At 38.1% G+C, this 23,038-nt stretch overlaps 2 protein-coding genes across 4 annotated transcripts in view; one reads left to right on the forward strand and one right to left on the reverse strand.

The window, feature by feature from the left end:
• Window positions 1-4,954, reverse strand: part of sec24c (SEC24 homolog C, COPII coat complex component) — a 38,111-nt gene extending 33,157 nt beyond the window's left edge. For all 3 annotated transcript variants that reach the window (XM_061907482.1, XM_061907481.1, XM_061907480.1), the window contains exons 1-2: window positions 4,790-4,954; window positions 369-538 (exon numbers count right to left, since the gene is read on the reverse strand). In XM_061907482.1, coding sequence (XP_061763466.1) covers window positions 369-519 — 151 coding nt within the window. In that variant the 5' untranslated portion in view covers window positions 520-538; window positions 4,790-4,954. The remainder of the gene's footprint in view (window positions 1-368; window positions 539-4,789) is intronic.
• A 7,050-nt stretch (window positions 4,955-12,004) lies between these two features.
• LOC133557197 (synaptopodin 2-like protein) overlaps window positions 12,005-23,038 on the forward strand; it is a 31,399-nt gene continuing 20,365 nt past the window's right edge. Inside the window, exons 1-3 of the mRNA XM_061907483.1 lie at window positions 12,005-12,226; window positions 22,260-22,411; window positions 22,489-22,704. Of these exons, the coding sequence (XP_061763467.1) occupies window positions 12,125-12,226; window positions 22,260-22,411; window positions 22,489-22,704 (470 nt within the window). The 5' untranslated portion in view covers window positions 12,005-12,124. The remainder of the gene's footprint in view (window positions 12,227-22,259; window positions 22,412-22,488; window positions 22,705-23,038) is intronic.

The following is a 23,038-nucleotide window of genomic DNA, read 5'->3' on the forward strand; positions in this document are numbered from 1 at the left end:
TAGTCTATTGCCCCCCCCAGGCTGTGGTGGCAGCGATGAGATGGCGACGTGATGGCGACAGACCGAGTTACGCTGTTCCTTACACCCGCCCCCTTCCCCCTGGAGAGACACCACCTTAACTAACACATTTTCTGGGGGAAACACTGTGTCCAAACGTTGGTCTTTACTGTAGGTCGGATGAATGCGATCGGAACGTTCAGACTGCAGTTCCATTTATACCCACATGCAAAAGAGGCCTGGGTAGGATTGGAAAAATAAAAAATCGGAGTTGCACTGTTCACATTGACATGGAAAATCCTATACAGGTAAGATTTGGTTACTTTTACCCTACATAAATGACCCGTATCCGGGCGTCTGTGCTAGTCTACCTTGTGGTGGAGCTCCGGGCTGGTAGACCGACGTGGGGCCGTTGTAAGGTGCCGGGTATCCGCCGTCCAGGGGGGCAAAGGTGGGCTGCCCGTAGCCCGGCTGAGGCTGGCCATAGGGAGAGGCCATTGGAGTGTGCTGGTTTACATTCATCTTCAGTTCATCCCTATATCTGGATAACATAGAACAACATAAACCATTAACTCGGTGCCCCCTTCACTTCGCTGAAGGATGGTCACGTGACTGGCCTTTGACCACGCCCCCTCCCCTGGCATGCCAATCACAAACCGGCAATACATTTCCAGACTAAGTCGATTGGCCAAACACAATCTTGTCATGGTGGCAGTAAGTTAAAAATACACGCTATTTTAGCAAAAAAAGATATGATCTAGTGGCGAGGTTCATAGCGGGCTAACTTATGAAAGGAGTTATGGGTATTAACTTACAGACAACCACGGGATAAACGAGCGGGGTCTTAAATAATTCAACATTTCAGGTGCTCCTACAAGAAACACAATCGCCGTGTCGGGCCTATTAGGGCAGTGTTTTTCAACCTTTTTTTGAGCCAAGGCATATTTTTTTCATTGAAATAAAGGTGGAGGAACACCACAAGCAGAAATCCTTGAAAAATTAATCTCAGCAGCCGATATTGCAAATAAAAAGTCATTCATCACAGTTGTTGAATATGACAAAGCATAACCAAGCATGCATCAATATAGATCTTCTCTCAAAGTAGGTGTACTGTCACCACCTGTCATATCACGCCGTGACTTATTGAGTTTTTTGCTGTTTTCCTGTGTGTAGTGTTTTAGTCCTTGTCTTGCGCTCCTATTCTGCTGGCTTTTTCCCCTTTACTTGGTATTTTCCTGTAGCAGTTTCATGTCCTCCTTGACACAACTTCCTTCCCCACAACGTTTACCGTACCATGAATTGATGAAGGTGGACCCAGACTTAAAACAAGTTGAAAAACGTATTCGGGTGTTACTATTTAGAGGTCAATTGTACAGAATATGTATTGTACTGTGCAATCTACTAATAAAAGTCTCAATCAATCAACCAAACCTGCTTTGTTTTAGCAATCAAGAATATTTATGTTGTTTTTTACCTTCTTTGTTGGGACATTGTCGATTGTCATGTCATGTTCGGATGTACTTTGTGGACGCCGTCTCTGCTCCACAGTAAGTCTTTGCTGTCGTCCAGCATTCTGATTTTGATTACTCCGTAGCCAGTTCAGTTTTAGTTACGTTCTGCGTAGCCTTCCTTAAGCTTCAATCCCTTTTCTTAGGGGCACTCACCTTTTGTTTATTTTTGCTTTATGCATTAGGCACCTTTTTACCTGCACACTGCCTCCCGCCGTTTCCGACATCTACACAGCATTTAGCTACCTGCTGCCACCTACTAATATGGAATAGTGGTTGAAAAAGAGTGTATTATTACAATTACAGTAAACAGTCTCAATCAATCTATCAAACCCGCTTGGTTTTAGCAATAAATAATATTTCAGTTGTTTTTATCCTTCTTTGTGAGGACATAGTCGATTGTCATGTCATGTTCGGATGTACTTTGTGGATGCCCCTCTCTGCTACACAGTAAGTCTTTGCTGTCGTCCAGCATTCTGTTTTTGTTTACTTTGTAGCCAGTTTCGTTCTGCATAGCCTCCCTAAGCTTCAATGCCTCTTCTTGGGGGCAGTTCACCTTTTGTTTATTTTTGCTTTTTAAGCATTAGATACCTTTTTACCTGCAAACTGCCATTTGCCGTTTCCGACATCTACAAAGCATTTAGCTACCTACAGATATAGAAGAGCATAATGTGGTAAGTCTGTTGATCTCCAGACAGTACAGACACTCAACAACGGCACATTTTCGCGGAGTAAAATTACTGGTTTGGAAAGAATATTTTTTAACCCAAATAGGTCTAATTATATAATCTCCCACGGCACACCAGGCTGTATCTTACGGCGCACTAGTGTGCCGCGGCACAGTGGTTGAAAAACAGTGTATTAGGTGACCCACATCTACACAACTTTATAACCAGTTAACATACTATCAACAAAATGTAACTACAATAAAGCTTCCGGTGCTAGTTAGCGATGTGCCGCAATAATTGCTAGCTAACGTGCCGGCTAAAGTCCTACTGAAAGCCACTACTAGCGACCACGCAGTCTGATAGTTTATATATCAATGATAAAATATTAACATTGCAACACATGCCAATACGGCCGCTTTAGTTTACTAAATTGCAATTTTAAATTTCCCGCCAAGTGTCCTGTTGAAAACATCGCAGGATCACTCTCGGGTTGTAGCGGACATTATTTTCCTGCCCAATCCAAGCTATAAGTAGTCTGCTTTAATCGCATGATTACACAATATTCCGGACATCTGTGTTGCTGAATCTTTTGCAATGTGTTCAATTAATAATGGAGACGTCAAAGAAGAAAGATGGAGGTGGGAAGCTTTTAGCCTTTAACCACACAAACACAGCTGGTGTTTCCTTGTTTACATTCCCGAAGGTGAAGCTTTACTATGGAACAGAGCGGTCACGCGAACATGGTTTCCTACCACATGTCAACCGGCAGGTTGGGGTGAGAAAATTGTGGTAATAAGTCGGCTCTTACCGTATTTACCCGTGGCCACTCCCCTCCGACTTTCAGGTACCATATAATCTCACTAAAACACTAGTAACACAATAAGCAGATGAGGGATTTTCCAGAATTATCCTAGTAAATGTGTCTAATAACATCTGAATCCCTCTCACTGCCCTTGACTTTTTTTTCTCTAGTCCTTCACTCTCACTATCCTCATCCACAAATCTTTCATCCTTGCTTAAATTAATGGGGAAATTGTCGCTTTCTCGGTCCGAATCGCTCTCGCTGTTGGTGGCCATGATTGTAAACAACGTGAGAATGTGAGGAGCTCCACAACCCGTGACGTCACGCGCACATCGTTTGCTACTTCCGGTAAAGGCAGGGCTTTTTTATAAGCGACCAAAAGTTGCAAACTTTATCGTGGATGTTCTCTACTAAATCCTTTCAGCAAAAATATGGCAATATCGGGAAATGATCAAGTATGACACATAGAATGGACCTGCTATCCCCGTTTAAATAAGAAAATCTCATTTCAGTAGGCCTTTAAACCATAACCAAGCATGCATCACTATAGCTCTTGTCTCAAAGTAGGTGTACTGTCACCACTTGTCACATCATGCCCTGACTTAATTTGGGTTTTTCCCTTTATTTATTGTTTTAGTTGTTGTCTTGTACTCTTCTTTTGGTGGCTTTTTCTCTTTTTATGGTATTTTCCTGTATTGATACTTTTATTAGTAGATTGCACAGTACAGTACATATTCCGTACAACTGACCACTAAATGGTAACACCCCAATAAGTTTTTCAACTTGTTTAAGTCGGTGGTCCACGTTAATCAATTCATGATAGCAGTTTCATGTCTTCCTTTGAGCAATATTTCCCGCATCTACTTTGTGTTAGCAATCAAGAATATTTCAGTTGTTTTTCATCTTTCTTTGTGGGGACATTGTTGATTGTCATGTCATGTTTGGATGTACCTTGTCTTTGCTTCACAGTAAGTCTTTGCTGTCGTCCAGAATTCTGTTTTTGTTTACTTTGTTCCCGGTTCAGTTTTAGTTTTGTTCTCCATTGCCTTACCTAAGCCTTAATGCCTTTTCTAAGGGGCAATCACCTTTTGTTTATTTTTGGTTTAAGCGTTAGACACCTTTTTACCTGTACACTGCCTTCCGCTGTTTCCCACATCTACAAAGAAATTAGTTACCGGCTGCCACCTACAGATATGGTAGAGTATAACGCGGTAAGTCTGCCGATCTCCAGACAGTACAGACACTCAACAACGGCACATTTTTGCAGATTATAATTACAGGTTTGGAAAAAATATTTTAACCCAAATAGGTGAAATTACATCATCTCCCACGGCACACCAGACTATCTCACGGCACACTAGTGGTTGAAAATCAGTGTATTAATTGACCTATATCTATACTGCTGGCTTCGATCAAACAATTTTATAAGCAGTTAGTATATTATCAACAAAATGTAACAACAATAAAGCTTCTGGTGCTAGTTAGCAGTGTGCCGCAATACTTGCTAGCTAACTCGCCGGCTAACGTTAGCTAAAATAACATGTAGGCTCAATTACAAGACATAACACCCAACTGTGGCAACACCAAGCACGGTACAAAGTGGGTAAAAGTCCCGGCTGGTGCGAGGCGGCCGGGATACTCTTTTGACAGCAGCGGCGTTTGAATCAGCTGAGTGACCGCAGCTAGCGCGTTAGCATTGAAGCTAAAACGAAGCAGTGTGACGTCATGCTAACTCCGGGCATTAGCATCAGCTAGCGGCGGTTAGCGTACTCAGCAAAGCTCGGACGCCGCTGCGGTTTTCGATCCAAACCCACCTCCAAAGTGTATGGCGGAGTAAGGCGTCGCTCTGCTCTTGGTAAAAAAAAAAAAAAAAAGTCAAATCTGCAGGTGACGGGGTGAGAAAGTCAACGGCGTCCCGGGGTGTTTCTCCCTAATCCCTTCTAGAAATGAGAAACTGACATTCAGCGGAAATGCTGCAGCGGTATGCCACGTCCACTTCCGGTTGTGACTTTGACACTTCCGCCTTCCTCTTTTCTTTTTTTTTTTTAACGGTATTTAACTATTTTAATAACAACTACGGTTGAACTCATTAATAATAGTACAATCATTTATAATACTTTTTTTTGAAAATGTTGCCCTTTTAGCGCCTGTAAAAAGTGTCATAAAGCTAACATGAGACCTAAGGTAGCTATACTCTATGTTTTATTAATATAATTTGGCTTTTTTTTTGGGTTGGTCAGGTTCAATTAAGTAAGTAAATTCATAAACAATATATATATATATATATATATATATATATATATATATATGAGATGGGCACCAGCGCCCCCACGACCTCAAAGGGAATAAGCGGTAGGAAATGGATGGATAATATACATAGGTGTAAAAAAAAAATATATATATATGTATATATATATATATACACAGTATATATATACAGTATATATATATATATATACATACATACACACACATATACATCTGTTTGTATACACATAAATGCACACATATATATACCTATATATGTATACACATGAATATATATACATATATGTATACATATAATGTATATATATATATATTATAATAATAATATATTATATAATATATATATATATATAATAAGTATAATGCATATGTTCCTTATTGACTCCACTTAAATGTAGAATAAATGTAAAATATATTTATATTATTCATATATTATATATATAATATATGTTATATATTATTATTATTATTGTTTATTGTGAGTGAACTATGGTGCTGAATTTTCCCTAGGGATCAATAAAGTACTTTCTATTCTATTCTATTCACACACACACACACACACACACACACACACACACACACACACACACACACACACATATATATATACATATATATATATATATATATATATATATATATATATATATATATAAAAGCCATGTCAATAAGTCAGGTTAATTTGTTGGCCCACCGCTTATTGTCAATTTTTTTTTTCAAACAGTAAAAATGTGAGAAAAAAAGAGCAGAAACAAATAACGTAATTCGAAAAACCACAATGTGTGATACTAATATATGATTGGTTGATTGATTGAAATTTTTATTAGTAGATTGCACAGTACAGTACATATTCCGTACAATTGACCGCTAAATGGTAACACCCCAATAAGTTTTTCAACTTGTTTAAGTCGGGGTCCACGTTAATCAATTCATGGTAAATATAGGGTTCTACCGAGACCAATATTTTGGTACCGGTACCAAAATGTATTTCGATACTTTTCTAAATAAAGGGGACCACAAAAAAATTGCATTATTGGCTTTATTTTAACAAAATATCTTTATATACGGTATATATGTATATTATATATATATATATATATATATATATATATATATATATATATATATATATATATATACATATATATATATATACATATATATATATATATATATATATATATATATATATATATACATATATATATATATACATATATATATATATATACATATATATATATATATATATATATATATATATATATATATATATATATATATAAAATCCGTATATCTGTTCGGCCACCGTGTTCAATGGAAAAGACTGATCTACAAAATTTGCAGGCAACATACTCCTTCCCCTTCGGACTGTCCTGGATGAACTAAAATTATTTTTTTCCAATCATTTTGGAACTTGCAAGCGTACTTCTTCTTACTCGTCGTTGCTGTCATGGTCCGTGTCTTGGACCATGACATATTTTGGGTTTTCTTCTGTTTTGTTATCATCATGTGTTGTATTTGACGTCTTTGGTTCCCGGTGGAACTTCCTGTTTGGTTTCTGTTGTCATGGTAACCCGTTAGTGTCACCTGTCTCTTGTTTAGGATAGGATAGGATAGGATAGGTCTTTGTTGTCATTGCACAAGTACAACGAAACTTTGTTTTCAGCACAAACCTGTTCAAGATTAGACCAATAAACAGTGTACGGGGTTACAGAACAAGAACGCTGATATGTGGCCATAAGGCGCCCCGTAATAGATAGGAAAAAGGTAAACACTGGGGAAAGATGAGTAAATGCGGAGAGAATGAGTATGTTCAGTGGAAGGCTCAGATTCCCAAAATGTAACACGGAACGACACGGGAGGTCCTTCATACCGACAGCCATCAGACTGTATAATGCATATGTTCCTTCTTGACTGCACTTAAATGTAGAATATATTTATATTATTGATATATTATATATACAATATATGTCATATATTATTTATTATGATTATTGTGAGCGAACTGTGCTGCTGAATTTCCCCCAGGGATCAATAAAGTACTTTCTATTCTATTTTAAAAATACAATCCAGACTGGGCTCCTAAGGGGGCCCAGTTCGGAGTGGGAAAAAACCTCCATAGCAAAGCACATATACATATTGCAACATACATCTCCAGATATCTAGCAACAGAGGGAAGGTAGTTCAAGGTCTTGGTGGTAGGCTGCAGCTCTTCAGGCGCTGACCATCCATTCATCACCCCTACGGGATTTGCATCGAGGGCGTTGGGTTGGGGGGGTGTATGTGTGGCGTATATTTTTTTTGTGGATGTGTGTGTGTGTGTGTGTATAAGCCCATAGTGCTTATACACACACATATTAGGGGCGGCATGGCGTAGTGGGTAAAGCGGCCGTGCCAAAAACCTGAGGGTTGCAGGTTCGCTTCCCACCTATGGACTTCCAAATCGCTGCCGTTGTGTCCTTGGGCAGGACACTTCACCCTTTGCCCCCGGTGCCGCTCACACTGGTGAATGAATGATGAATGAATGATTGGTGGTGGTCGGAGGGGCCGTAGGCGCAAACTGGCAGCCACGCTTCCGTCAGTCTACCCCAGGGCAGCTGTGGCTACTGATGTAGCTTACCACCACCATCGTGTGAATGAATGATGGGTTCCCACTTCACTGTGAGTGTTTTGAGTATCTAACAATAGAAAAGCGCGATATAAATCTAATCCATTATTATTATTATGTCTCTGTTCCGCAGCCTTGATGTATTGTGCCGTCTAGTCCAAAGTCAACAACAACAGGTGTGTGTCCATGAGAGACAAGAAGGGAGTTTTGTGTCTCGAAGCCAGGGAAACAATTCAATTTAGAATGATTTGTATGCCAGTGAAAATAAAATTAGCTTTTCTCTCTAAATTGTCTATGACTGGTCCTCAAACCTGCGGGGTAGACAGTCCGATGTAATCCACAGTTCTTCCCGCATCCTCCGATCATTTGTGGCAGCTTTGGGGTACTTTGAAGACTGCCAGCAACTTCCAATTTGTCGACAAACCAGAGCAACGCTTACTCCAATCAGCAGATGTCCTGTTGTCATCATTCCCAATAGGTGGATATCTTCACGTCCTCGACAGAAAAGGATCGCCAGGCACGCGGCAGTCCTTCTTCTCCCAATAGTCAGTGGTGTGTCCAGCAACAACCGCTTCGTCACGACAGCCGGTTCCCCCAAACCCGAGATCTTGTCAATTTTGTTGAGGCCAGTTAAATAGTTCCAATGTTTAGATTTGGAGAGCAGTGCAAAAAGAGGCAACAAGAAAGTCAAGACAAGACAAAAGAAAGAAGCAAGCAGGAGAGATAAGGGAGAGGAAAGGGGAGTGTCCACCTGGACGAGAAAAGCCCACCTGATTCAAGACCACCTATGTTTGGCACTTGTCATTGGAGTCTTGTTTGCTTCAGGCAATCGTTGACGTCGCTCTTTCCAGAATTGTGGTAACTACCTTTTTCGTACTCGATTAGCTTCTATGCTATTTTGTTTGTCCCTAGTTTACACGCTAGCGCCTTTGTTCTTTCTAGCTCAAGGCAAGTTCTGTTGGTTTTTGGCTAGTGCCTTTGTGCAAGTGTTTTTGTTCTTAGTTTGTTTTATTGTGTGAATAAATTCTTCTTCCTACCTTCACGCTGTGTTCCATCTTCGCTTCACCCACGGGAGAACGATGCCAGGTAAGCGTCACAGTCGACATGTCTCTTCTTCGTTCTTCTGCTTTGTCTCTGTTATGTTTTTGGACATTACTACTTGCTGTAGTTTTGAAGCAATGCATGATGGGAATCCGGATGTTGCGCGTCAGTGTATTAACGTGCCGGCTGGAATAAACACACGCTTAGAAATAGCTCAGTGCCTGCCTACTTTTTGGGTTATAGATAAACCTATGGATAACGGAGACATATATAATCAATCAATCAATGTTTACTTATATAGCCCTAAATCACTAGTGTCTCAAAGGGCTGCACAAACCACTACGACATCCTCGGTAGGCCCACATAAGGGCAAGGAACACTCACACCCAGTGGGACGTCGGTGACAATGATGACTATGAGAACCTTGGAGAGGAGGAAAGCAATGGATGTCGAGCGGGTCTAACATGATACTGTGAAAGTTCAATCCATAATGGATCCAACACAGTCGCGAGAGTCCAGTCCAAAGCGGATCCAACACAGCAGCGAGAGTCCCGTTCACAGCGGAGCCAGCAGGAAACCATCCCAAGCGGAGGCGGATCAGCAGCGCAGAGATGTCCCCAGCCGATACACGGGCAAGCAGTACATGGCCACCGGATCGGACCGGACCCCCTCCACAAGGGAGAGGGGGACATAGGAGAAAAAGAAAAGAAACGGCAGATCAACTGGTCTAAAAAGGGAGTCTATTTAAAGGTTAGAGTATACAAATGAGTTTTAAGGTGAGACTTAAATGCTTTCTACTGAGGTGGCATCTCCAACTGTTACCGGGAGGACATTCCAGAGTACTGGAGCCCGAAATGAAAACGCTCTATAGCCCGCAGACTTTTTTTGGGCTTTGGGAATCACTAATAAGCCGGAGTCCTTTGAACGCAGATTTCTTGCCGGGACATATGGTACAATAATAGTCTCCTTTTCAGGTGAGAGAGGACGCTAAAGGCAGTGCCTTTAAGGCACGCCCACAATATTATTGTCCGGGTGGAAATCGGGAGAAAGGTTGCCCCTGGAGATTTTTGGGAGGGGCACTGAAATTCGGGAGTCTCCCGGGAAAATCGGGAGGGTTGGCAAGTATGCTAATAATCACTTATTCTACGGTTGTTCGGATGTTTTACATTAGTTTTGGTTGATACCACACATTTAGGTATCGATCCGATATCAAGTCGTTACAGGATCATACAATGGTCATAATTTAAGTCCTCATGTGTTCAGGGACGTATTTACTGATATTATAAACATAATATAATTTTTTTTTAAGATTTTGTGATGCTAAAAAATATCGTAGTAATCGAAAGTAGTATTGACTAGATACGTGCCTGTACTTGGTATCATTACAGTGGATGTCAGGTGTAGATCCACCCATGAAGTTTGTTTACATTGTGAGCTACGGTGTGTAGTGAAGCATGTTTAGCTATTCCTCGTCCTGCAGTGACCATGATAATTGTAAAAACTGTACTTTATTTGTTGCCATGGAGATGAGGATTAGTGATTTAAAAGTAGCTAAAACACTGCGCATGGACGTTAGCCGCTAGCTAGTTAGCCTTGTCTTAAAGCACCTCTTCCTGGGGGCGTTTCAGTGTTATAGCGTCACCTTTATTGTTAGTTTTTAAGCCAAAATGCGTCCGTTCTCCATTTTCTGTCTACACATTGTGTCTGCTTGTAAGTACTCTGTTTGTGCGCTGCCGAACATGCTCCTCTGCTCGTAAGACATGATGAGGACGCGCCATCATGCCGGTAAAAAAAAAAAAAAAAGTGATACTTTTTAGAGGCGGTATTGTACCGAATATGATTCATTAGTTTCGCGGTACCATATTAATACTGGTATACCTGGTATAATCATCATATACTTTGCAACATATAAAACAAAGCTGACACAAAATCCATCCATCCATCCATCCATTTCTACCGTTTGTCCCTTATGGGGTTGCGGGTGGGGGGGGTTGCTGGAGCCAATCTCAGCTGCATTCGGGCGGTAGGCGGGGTACACCCTGGACAAGTCGCCACCTCATCGCTGGGCCTATATGTATATATATATATTTTTATTTTTTAATTTTTTACTTGAATTATCATTTTTATTTTGTTTATTTATATTTATAATTTGTATTTATATATTTAATTCTTATTATTTTTATTAATTTATTATTAATATTTTTATTTTATATATATATATATATAATTAACTAATTATTTTATTTATTGATTTTATTATTTATTTATTTGTAATTTATTATTATTTTTATTATATATACATATATATATTTATATGTATAAATATATATATTATTTTACAATATATTTGATTTTATATATATATGTATATATATGTGTAGGCCCAGCGATGAGGTGGCGACTTGTCCAGCGACTCTCCCCCGCAACCCCAAAAGGGACAAGCGGCAGAAGCAATTTTAGTTTTGTATTAATTCATATTTATGTATATTTTTTTTCATATATCTTAACCAGAAGACATAATATAGCACAGGATCTTAACTTTTGGGACCTCGGGGCCTATTTGTATAATATATATATATATATATATATATATATATATATATATATATATATATATATATATTGTTATAGTTAAATATGTCAAACATTTTTATTATTACGTTTTAATGCAGCTGAGATAGGCTCCAGCACCCCCTGCAACCCCAAAAGGGACAAGCGGTAGAAAATGGATGGATGAATGGATGGCCCCTGCATGTTTTGAAATGTTCAGTATGATTGATATGTGTTGGTTTGTATTTCTGGTGGATGTATACGTCCAAAACTCAATAAATAAATGTTTAAAAAAAAATAGATAAATAATAATAATAAACATTTTCAGGATGCGTCCCTTGGTTGAAAAAGTTTGGACACCCCTGACCTAAGAGGTCCCAAAAAAGCCCCCCTCCCTCACTTTTCTGCACGGCTAATCTTGGCGTGCTTTGGGGAAAATGGAGGCAAAGTGCCGGCTGTTGGAGTTTAAAGAGAGACGTGGTGTATGTCGGTTATTTCGGGATGGTGTATCAGCAAGCCCCCCCCCACAGCATGTGTTGAATAGAAGTTCACAACACACACACACACACAGACACACACACACAGACCTCCTGAGTGCCCCCGCCTTGTCATTTTTCCTCCAAGTAAGCGTGAGGAAGTGAAGAAGTTTCTACCGTGACTTAGCAGGTCGAGAGCAGGGATGGTGGCCGAGGAGATGGTGGTCTCCCTGTCCGGGGGGTCTCCGTGGGGCTTCAGACTTCAGGGAGGAAAGGAGCAGCAGAAGCCTCTACAGGTGGCAAAGGTGTGTGTGGCACAGTTAATACCAGTGTGTGTTTTGTACCTTCATTCATTGCATGCTGAGGCGGTGTGTACATCAGTCATGTAAGTTAGTGAGAGAGTCATCTTTTACTGTGTTGTGTTTGTGGTACATCAGTCATGTAAGTTAGTGAGAGAGTCATCTTTTACTGTGTTGTGTTTGTGGTACAGCAGGTGTGTCCAAACTCTTTCCACTGAAAAAAGGGTCTCCACTTATTAATGCGTTAGAATAAGTCATATGTTAATATGTGTTTTACTTTCAACACTTAAATGTCTATAAATCAACTTAAGATCCATCTCTTGGTATAAAGTATTTTTTTCTTTCTTTCATGTTTTAAGCCTCTTTTTTTTTTAAGAAAACCTTTTTTCTTTGGCAAAAACACAAGTATGCAATATTCTACTCCATGATGTGAAGTAATTGGAGCCTTAAATACATAAATAATTCATAACATCGCTTTTGAGTCATTATTATTTTCTGAACGATGACAGTTTAAAAAAAAATAGAGTAAAAAATTTGGCTATCCAAAAAGCCCCTACTGTTAAAAGTGTAAAAAAAATAAAAATGATATATATATATATATATATATCCATCCATTTTCTACCGCTTATTCCCTTTTTGGGGTCGCTGACGCCTATCTCAGCTACAATCGGGCGGAAGGCGGTGTACACCCTGGACAAGTCGCCACCTCATCGCAGGGCCAACACAGATAGACAGACAACATTCACACACTAGGGCCAATTTAGTGTTGCCAATCAACCTATCCCCAGGTGCATGTCTTTGGAAGTGGGAGGAAGCCGGAGTACCCGGAGGGAACCCACGCATTCACGGGGAGAACATGCAAACTCCACACAGAAAGATCCCGAGCCTGGATTTGAACCCAGGACTGCAGGACCTTCGTATTGTGAGGCAGACGCACTAACCCCTCTTCCACCGTGAAGCCATATATATATATATATATATAATATATATATATATATATATATATATATATATATATATACATATATATGTGTATATATATATATATATATGTATATATATATATATATATATGTATAAATATATGTATACATATTTACATACAGTGTATATTGTTACGACTGGTTGGCATAGTGATGCCAAATTGGTCCCTTCGTGGATGTGTCGGCATGAACACAGCAACGGTAAGTTTAAATGATTTATTACACTTAACAAAAACAGACTATGAACAAAAACACTGGAGCTAACAGACAAAAATAAACCAAGGGCGCTAGCATGAAAGCTAGGAATAAACACAAGGAAAACTAAAACTTGGTACGAGGACACAAAAAAGTTAACAAAAACATTCAGCATGAAAGCTGGAATATCAAGAGGCTTAGCGTAAGAGCTAGCGAGAAAATACATACGGGTAGTAGACAGTCGTGAATGTTGCTCGAAGGCAAATTAGAGTCCCAGAAAGAATAACGAAAAGGGACGGGCTTAAATAGGGGAGTAATCAAAAAGTGACAGGTGTGCAGAAACCGTGATTAGCAGGTGGGATCAATGAGCAACCATGGTGACGGACTAAACAGGAAGTAAGAGTGTAGAACAACAGTGATACAACTGGAAGTATAAACCACAGAGTGATATAAAAATGGAACAAAAATAACAATATGGTGATGATCCGACCGTCGGATCACAACATATATAAGGTATTTTTGAATACCATATATACATATATATATACAGTACATATACATATATATATATATATATATAAAACATATGTTCAGTAACCAAAATATATATGACTCTGAAGAGTGTACCTGAAAAATGAGTTTAAAATGCTAGCATGCTAACATTAGCATGCATCAAATACCAAAATATGACTGAGATGTATACCTACAAAAGTTGCCCCCCCCCAAAAAAAAGCTGGCATACTAGTGTCAGCAGTCCAACAGTACCATGCTAACAAGCCAATTAGCATTGTTAAAACACTAACATATATTAAACTATAGATTTAAAAAGCTAGCATGCTAATGTTAGCATGCTAACATTAGCATGCATCAAATACCAAAATATGACTGAGATGTATACCTACAAAAGTTGCCCCCCCCCCCAAAAAAAAAAGCTGGCATACTAGTGTCAGCAGTCTAACGGTACCACGCTAACATGCAAATTAGCATTGGTAAAACACTAAAATATATGAAACTATAGATTTAAAAAGCTAGCATGCTAACATTAGCATGCATCAAATACCAAAATATGACTGAGGTGTATACCTACAAAAGTTGCCCCCCCCCCCCAAAAAAAGCTGGCATACTAGTGTCAGCAGTCCAACAATACCACGCTAACATGCCAATTAGCATTGGTAAAACACTAAAATATATAAAACTATAGATTTAAAAAGCTAGCATGCATGCTAACAGTACCATGCCAACAATAACATGTTGACAGTTAGCATGAATAAAATACTAAAACATATGAAACTCGAGATTTAAAAAGCTAGCACGCTAATGTTAGCATGCTAAAAATGCTAACTGTAACATGTTTTGAAATGTATGATGATGTAATGTTTTGCATTATTATTAGAGTGGATTAAAGTGTAAACATATGTCATTTCCCACAATACATTTATTATTGTAATATGTTTATTAAGAAAATATAAGGTACACATATTATTTCCACCACGGGGGCCACACAAAGGAATGTGGCGGGGGCCATCTGTGTGCTTCTCAACCTTTTTTCAGTGATGTACCCCTTGTGAACATTTTTGTAATTCAAGTACCCCCTAATCAGAGCAAAACATTTTTGCTTGAAAAAAAAAAGAGATAAAGAAGTAAAATACAGCACTATGTCATCAGTTTCTGATTTATTAAATTGTATAACGGTGCAAAATATTGCTCATTTGTAGTGGTCTTTCTTGAATTATTTTGAAAAAAATATATATAAATAACCAAAAACTTGTTGAAAAATAAACAAGTGATTCAATGATAAATAAAGATTTCTACACATAGAAGTAATCATCAACTCTTTGGGGATTGTAATAGAGATCCATCTGGATTTATCAACTTAATTCCAAACATTTCTTCACAAAAAAAGAAATATTTATCATCAATATTTATGGGACATGTCCACAAAAAAATCTAGCTGTCAACACTGAATATTGCATTGTTGCATTTCTGTTCACAGTTTATGAACTTATATACTGAGGTAAAGTCTAAATTCATTGCGTTCTTCATTGTGTATTTGAAACTGCACATTTTTTTCCTCAGAATTTTTCACTAACTTGAAGGGTTTTGACAAAATGATTATTTGTGATTATGTACATTTTCAGAATGTGCTTGTTCTATTTTGGCAAAAAAAAAAAAAAAATCTTGAAGTCGTTGTAGTTGTATTTTTAAGTTATCATGCCATGATTTTAACCGTCTGGCCCACATGCATAAAATGAGCTTGGAACCCCTGATTTAAACATACATTCATATTTTGGTGAAGTATTATTCAATAATAATATTTATAAAGGATTTTTGAATTGTTGCTATTTTTAGAATATATATTTTTTTAAATCTCACGTACCCCTTGGCATACCTTCAAGTACCCCCACTGTTCTAGAATAAAGGTGTATTATTGGATGGATTACGGCAGACTCACTGCCCTATTAAGTGATGCCTGCTGGTATTCTTTTCAGGTTTATGGTTGACAAAGAGTGTGAACACGTGTCCTCCACTTGGGTCTCCACTCAGCTTTCAGTTAGAGTGCAGCAACATAATAAATGTTGCAAGTTAAACTTTGCAGCTTTCATCCAATAAGACAATATATTGTCTGCAGTGTGACACTATACTAAAGTGTGTGTGCTCTTGTATTTCTACCCTTCTTGAGACATCAACAAGGAAAAGTAGTTTCCATATGAGGAGGTGTGAACAAGTTAGGAAATAAATCACGGTCCCAATACGGAAAACCACTGCATCTAATAGAGAGCTAAATACGAGAGTCTGTGAACATTGCTCCAAAGTCGGGATTTTTTTGGTTGATTTAATGTGCATACAAAAGTAAACATTGACAGGTGCAAAGGCAGCAATAAATGGAAATCTAATAGAGAATGTCTCATTTGCACCCCTGGTGGTGAAATTTATCAACATTGACTGTGTGTCGGTTTTAAAAGTGCTCCCCCTCTTGTCGACATATGAAATAACAAGTGTGTGTAAGAAATTGAAATCCGTCCTCTTTGGCCAAAATTAATTAAAAAAAAATATATATATATATAAAGATACTGTAATAACTTGAAGTAAATAATGAAGATTAAAAAAACAATTACAAACAAAAAATACATTTCTCATATTCTTTCTGTTTCTAGAATATTGCATTTTTTTCTTGTAAAATCCTTACTTTTTTTATGTAAAATTCTTACTTAATATCAATTTTGCCAACTTTTTGGTTGTTCTTGTAAAATACTGACATTTCTTAAGTAAAATTATGACTTTTGTCATAATTTTGCAGAGTAAAATTCTGATTATTATAATGTTGTGGCGACTTGTCCAGAGTGTACGCCGCCTTCCGCCCGATTGTAGCTGAGATAGGCACCAGCGCCCCCCGCGACCCCAAAAGGGTATAAGCGGTAGAAAATGGATGGATGGATGGATTATAATGTTGCCAAAATGTTAAAGTTTTCTTATAAAATTGTGACTTTTGTAGAGTAAAATTACGACTCTTTTCATAAAATTGCCAACATTTTAAGCTTTTTATGTAAAATTGCGACTTTTATTGAGTAAAATCCCAACTTTTATCATAATATTGTACAAATATTCAGTTTTTCTTGTAAAATTTTGACTTGCGTTGAGTAAAATTATGACTTTTATTATAATACAGCCAGAAGTTTTTCTTGTGAAATTGTGACATTTTTCTTGTAAAATTCCAAGTATTTTTTCATAACAAGCTTTTTTATATTTGCATAGTATGTATATATTATTAATGTTGTAAATACACATCTTTATATATCTAGAAAGGCTGGTCCTAAAGAGGTAGGCATTTTTCTCAGGTCTCAAGAGGGTAACAAATACAATAATGTGTGTGTGTGTGTGTGTGTGTGTGTGTGTTCTTTTATTTCAACCCTTCTTGAGACATCAACAAGTAAAAGTAGCATCCATATGAGGAGGTGTGAACAAGTGAGGACATAAATCACGGTCCCAATACGGAACACCATTGCATCTAATAGGAGAGCTAAGTACTAGAGTCTGTGAACATTGTTCCAAAGTCGGGATTTTTTTGGTTGATTTAATGTGCATACAAAAGTAAACATTGACAGGTGCAAAGGCAGCAATATATGGAAAACCATTGCATCTAATAGAGAATGTCTCATTTTCACCTTTGGTGGGGAAATCTATCAAAATTGACTGTGTGTCGGTTTTAAAAGTGCTCCCCCTCTGGTCAACATATGAAATAACAAGTGTGTGTAAGAAATTGAAATATGCCCTCTTTAACCAAATTTAATTTAAAAATATATACATGTATTTTACTGTAATAACTTGAAGTAAATAATGAAGATTAAAAACCAATTACAAACAAAAGATAAAGAAAAAATATAAAACTAACCAAAATCAGGCTTTTTCTCACAATGTGTCAATGTTTTTCTCATAAAACTGGGAACCATTTCTCATATTCTTTCTGTTTCTGTAATATTGCAATTTTTTCTTGAAAAGATTATTCCTTTTTTATGTCAAATTATTACGTTTTACTGCAAAATGGTGACATTTGTCGTATACAATTCTGACTTTCATTACAATATCGCCAATGTTTTGGTTGCTCTTGTAAAATAGTGACATTTTAGGAGTAAAATGATGACTTTTGGTCATAATTTTTGCAGAGTAAAATTCCGATTAGTATTATAATGTTGCCAAAATGTTTAAGTTTTCTTATAAAATTGTGACTTTTGTCAGGTAAAATCACAACTCTTTTTATAAAAATGACAAAAAAAATTCTTGTAAAATTGTGACTGTTATTGAGTACAATTCCAACTTTTATCATAATATTTCACAAATGCTCCTTTTTTCTTGTAAAATTTTGAGTTGCGTTGAGTATAATAATGACTTTTATTATAATACTGCCAAAAGTTTTTCTTGTGAAATTATGACCATTTTCTTGTAAAATTCCAACTCATTTTTCACACATTTGCATAGTATGTATATATTATTAATGTTGTAAATACAGACCTTTATATATCTAGAAAAGGCTGGTCCGAAGAGGTAGAGACGAACTGTAATAACTTGAAGTAAATAATGAAGATTAAAAACCAATTACAAACAAAAGATAAAGAGAAAATCTAAAATGAACTAAAAGCAGTCTTTTTCTCACAATGCGTCGACTTTTTCTCATAACATTGGGAACAATTTCTAATATTCTTTCTGTTTCTGTCATATTGCAATTATTTCTTGTAAAATGATTACTTTTTTATGTCAAATTATTAATTTTTACTGCTAAATGGTCATATGCAATTCTTACTTTTATCACAATATTGCCATTTTTTTGGTTGTTCTTGTAAAATACTGAAATTCTCTGAGTAAAATTATGACTTTTTGTCAATCATTTGCCAAGTAAGATTCGATTATTTTTATAATGTTGCCAAAATGTTTAAGTTTTCTTATAAAATTGTGACTTTTTGTCAGGTAAAATTATGACTCTTTTCATAAAAATGCCAAAATTGTAAGCTTTTCTTGTAAAATTGCAACTGTTATTGAGTAAAATTCCAACTTTTATCATATTATTTCACAAATGTTACGTTTTTCTTGTAAAATTTTGACTTGTGTCGAGTAAAATACGACTTTTATTATAGCACTGCCAAAAGTTTTTCTTGTGAAATTGTGACCATTTTCCTGGAAAATTCCAACTCATTTTTCACAAATTTGCATAGTATGTATATGTAATTAATGTTGTAAATACACATCTTTATATATCTAGAAAGGCTGGTCCTAAAGAGGTAGGCATTTTTCTCAGGTCTCAAGAAGGTAACGAATACAATAATGTGTGTGTGTGTGTGTGTGTGTGTGTGTGTGTGTGTGTGTGTGTGTGTGTGTGTGTGTGTGTGTGTGTGTGTGTGTGTGTGCGCGCGCATAGCTCAGCTAAGCCCGGGTGGGAATGAGGCACAGAGTGCAGGATAAGAATAACCACTATAAGAGAAGCTGGAAGTGCTCATGGAAAAACACAGAGATAAAGACAATCTATTCAGCATCATGTTCTCTGACGTTGTCTTACACATTTTTCTGACTCGATATCATATTTGATATTGCTGCAAGTAATCATTTTGGGCAACATATGCTGAATGACAGGCATGACCCCCCCACCCCCCACCCCCCATCCTTTACCCCTTCCTTTGGTGCAGGCAGCTGTTCAAACCCCCTCCTTTCATTATGTGTGCCACCACTTTGACTTCTACAAGAAGTCCACTGGTGGAAAAGTATCGCCAACATGTCCTGGTGTGTGAGAGAGAGTGTTGCTGATGTCCTTTCTCCTCATCACCACTGTTTGATAAGATGGTGAGTAGTGTACTGATGAAGCAGTGCACTCACTCACACTTCCAGAAGAATCCCATGACGTCACCACAGTGACCCCCAGCCCGAGCTATTCTGATCCCGGCCAGACATTTTCACATAGCGCAAAGGTGCGTGTGTTCACTTGGAATAGAATCTGTTTGTAGTAAGTGAGGAGGCAATAAAAAGCCTAAACTGTACATGTTTCACCAACATTTTTATAAAAGCCATTAAGGGACATTCGCATATAATAAACTAATAAAAATAATACTAATAAATAATTAGATAGTATGAGAAGAGAGACACCGTGGCTTCACGGTGGCAGAGGGGTTAGTGCGTCTGCCTCACAATACGAAGGTCCTGCAGTTCTGGGTTCAAATCCAGGCTCGGGATCTTTCTGTGTGGAGTTTGCATGTTCTCCCCGTGAATGTGTGGGTTCCCTCCGGGGTACTCCGGCTTCCTCCCACTTCCAAAGACATGCACCTGGGGATAGGTTGATTGGCAACACTAAATGGTCCCTAGTGTGTGAATGTTGTCTATCTGTGTTGGCCCTGTGATGAGGTGGCGACTTGTCCAGGGTGTACCCCGCCTTCCGCCCGATTGTAGCTGAGATAGGCGCCAGCGCCTCCCGCGACCCCGAAAGGGAATACGCGGTAGAAAATGGATGGATGGATGGAGAGAGACAAAATATAATACATATATATTGGGGTCGCGGGCGTCTATCTCAGCTACAATCGGGCGGAAGGCGAGGTACACCCTGGACAAGTCGCCTCCTCATCGCAGGGCCAACACAGATAGACAAACAACATTCACACTCACATTCACACATTAGGGCCAATTTAGTGTTGCCAATCAACCTATCCCCAGGTGCATGTCTTTGGAAGTGGGAGGAAGCCGGAGTACCCGGAGGGAACCCACGCATTCACGGGGAGAACATGCAAACCCACACAGAAAGATCCCGAGCCTGGATTTGAACCCAGGACTGCAGGATCTTCGTATTGTGAGGCAGACGCACTAACCCCTCTGCCACCGTGAAGCCCTATATATATATATATATATATATATATATATATATATATATATATATATAGTATGAGAAAGAGACAAATTAACTATTAATTTAAATAAAAAATGTGTGTATATATATATATATATATATATATATATATATATATATATATATAATGAAGCATTCACATACAATGGTTTATATAGGGCACAGAGTGGGTGGGTACAGGCAGCGTAGGGTGTGGTGATTGGCTCATGTGTTACCTAGGAGGTGTTTCCGTCAGTGACGGCATGTTGATGTGATTTCACTGCGATTGTTATGTTGATATGATTTCACTGCGATTGTTGAGGGATGACAGGTCTGGATGATATATAATAAACAGTTTATCTTTTAAGCAAGGTTGCATCTTTTATTACCACTGTTGTAAGGTGTGCTGGATGCAAAAATTTGCCATGTTATTGAATATTCAACAATATTGTCTTTGAGGTTCCAAATTTGCTTGCTGAGTTCTGTAGAATTCCGCAAGGTCTGGTTTCTAAAGGAGGCCTTGTGATTATTCCATCTGGCTTCAAACGCTCCTTCGGTTAATCCTATGTACGTGTTGGATGTGCTAATGTCCTTGCGTGTTACCTTTGCTTGGTAAACGACTGATGTTTGTAAGCACCCCCCGTTGAGAGGGCATATATATATAAATTGCATTTTTTTATATATATATATACATATATATATATATATATATAAATTGCAATTTTTTATATATATATACATATATATATAAAATTGCAATTTTTTATATATATATACATATATATATACTGTATATAAAAATTGCAATGTTTTATATATATATATATGTGTATACACACACTCACACACACACATAAAATAAACTACTCCAATAATTATAAATAAATAATATTTTCAGGTTTACTTGAGTACAATTAGCAAAGATGCTGGCATGAAACATCAGTATGCTAAAAGAAGAAGTTAATGTTAATTTACAGTATATTTGTTTACATTTTTTTTAACAGATTCAAATGACAATACTGCTATATTTTAAACTATTGTCTAATTAGTCTATATCGCAACTTTGTACTTACCAAATATGCTTTCTTAAGCCATGTGATGTTTAATTTGGTGTTCCAAATGATTATTATTTTTCCTTTGACTTCCTTCAATTTATTTATTTTTTTGGTATTATTCTCAACTTTTTTTGCTTTTTTTCCAAATCACTTATCTTTTCCATAAACCTCTAATTAATGGTTCTTGGGCACTTTTTGTGTTTTTGTTACTTTTTTTTTAACGGGACATTCTTGTGGAACTACGGAAAAAGCGCCGGGGATGCCGTGCCGGCACAGAGCTGAACAATTTCCCTTGTGGTTGAATAAAGTTTGTCTAAGTCCAACAGGTCCTTCCTCACAAAGTGGTGCAAGTGCTCCCCCTGGTGGGCTGTGAGCTTACACACAACAACAAGGATGAAGGGAAAAGTCATGTGTTTTGCTTACTGTTGTTGTTGTTTACTTGAGTGCAGGTGCGCCGGCGCAGCAAAGCCTGCAGGGCGGGGCTGAAGGAGCACGACGAGCTGGTTGCCATCGGCGACCAGATGTGCGCCGAGCTCAGCCACGCCCAGGCCATGAGGCTCATCGACGGACACAGTGCGACGCTCCACCTGAGGGTCAAAAGGTAAACCTGAACCGCGTCTCCCAAATGTCTCTTCTCAACCGTAAATTACTTCCTGTTTTGTCACTTCCCGCGTTCAGAGCACCTTCCTGCGTCTTCGCCGACGTCCTTTCCCCCGCCGCCGAGCCCGCAGGCATCATCTCTCCCCCGGACAGCGAGGCCTACTACGGCGAGACGGACAGCGACGCCGACACGCAGTCGCACACGCTCCGCCGCCAGCGACGCACGCCCCCTCACGCCCGCTCGCCCGGTCGCCATGACAACCACCAGGAGGAGGAGACGTCTGAAATGAGCGGGTGAGCGACATCAGTGCCGCCCAGAGACTGTCATTTGTTGTACCTTTCGGATTTTATGTCGACCAATTGAATTATTTTATAAAAAAATAGACTAAAGATCTAGCAAAATTAGCTAAAAAAAAAAAAGTTAGCATGCTAACAGTGCTATGCTAACATGCTTACGGTTGGTATTAGCGAAATACCAAAATATATGACACCATCTGCTAAAAAGCCAGCATGCTAATGTTAGCTTGCTAAAATGCTAACTGTAACATGTGCTCTGTAACCAAAATATATATGACTCTGAGGTGTGTACCTGAAAAATTAGTTTAAAATGCTAGCATGCTAACAATAG

Source organism: Nerophis ophidion, linkage group LG08 (genome assembly GCF_033978795.1).
Source record: "Nerophis ophidion isolate RoL-2023_Sa linkage group LG08, RoL_Noph_v1.0, whole genome shotgun sequence".
Classification (NCBI taxonomy): domain Eukaryota; kingdom Metazoa; phylum Chordata; class Actinopteri; order Syngnathiformes; family Syngnathidae; genus Nerophis; species Nerophis ophidion.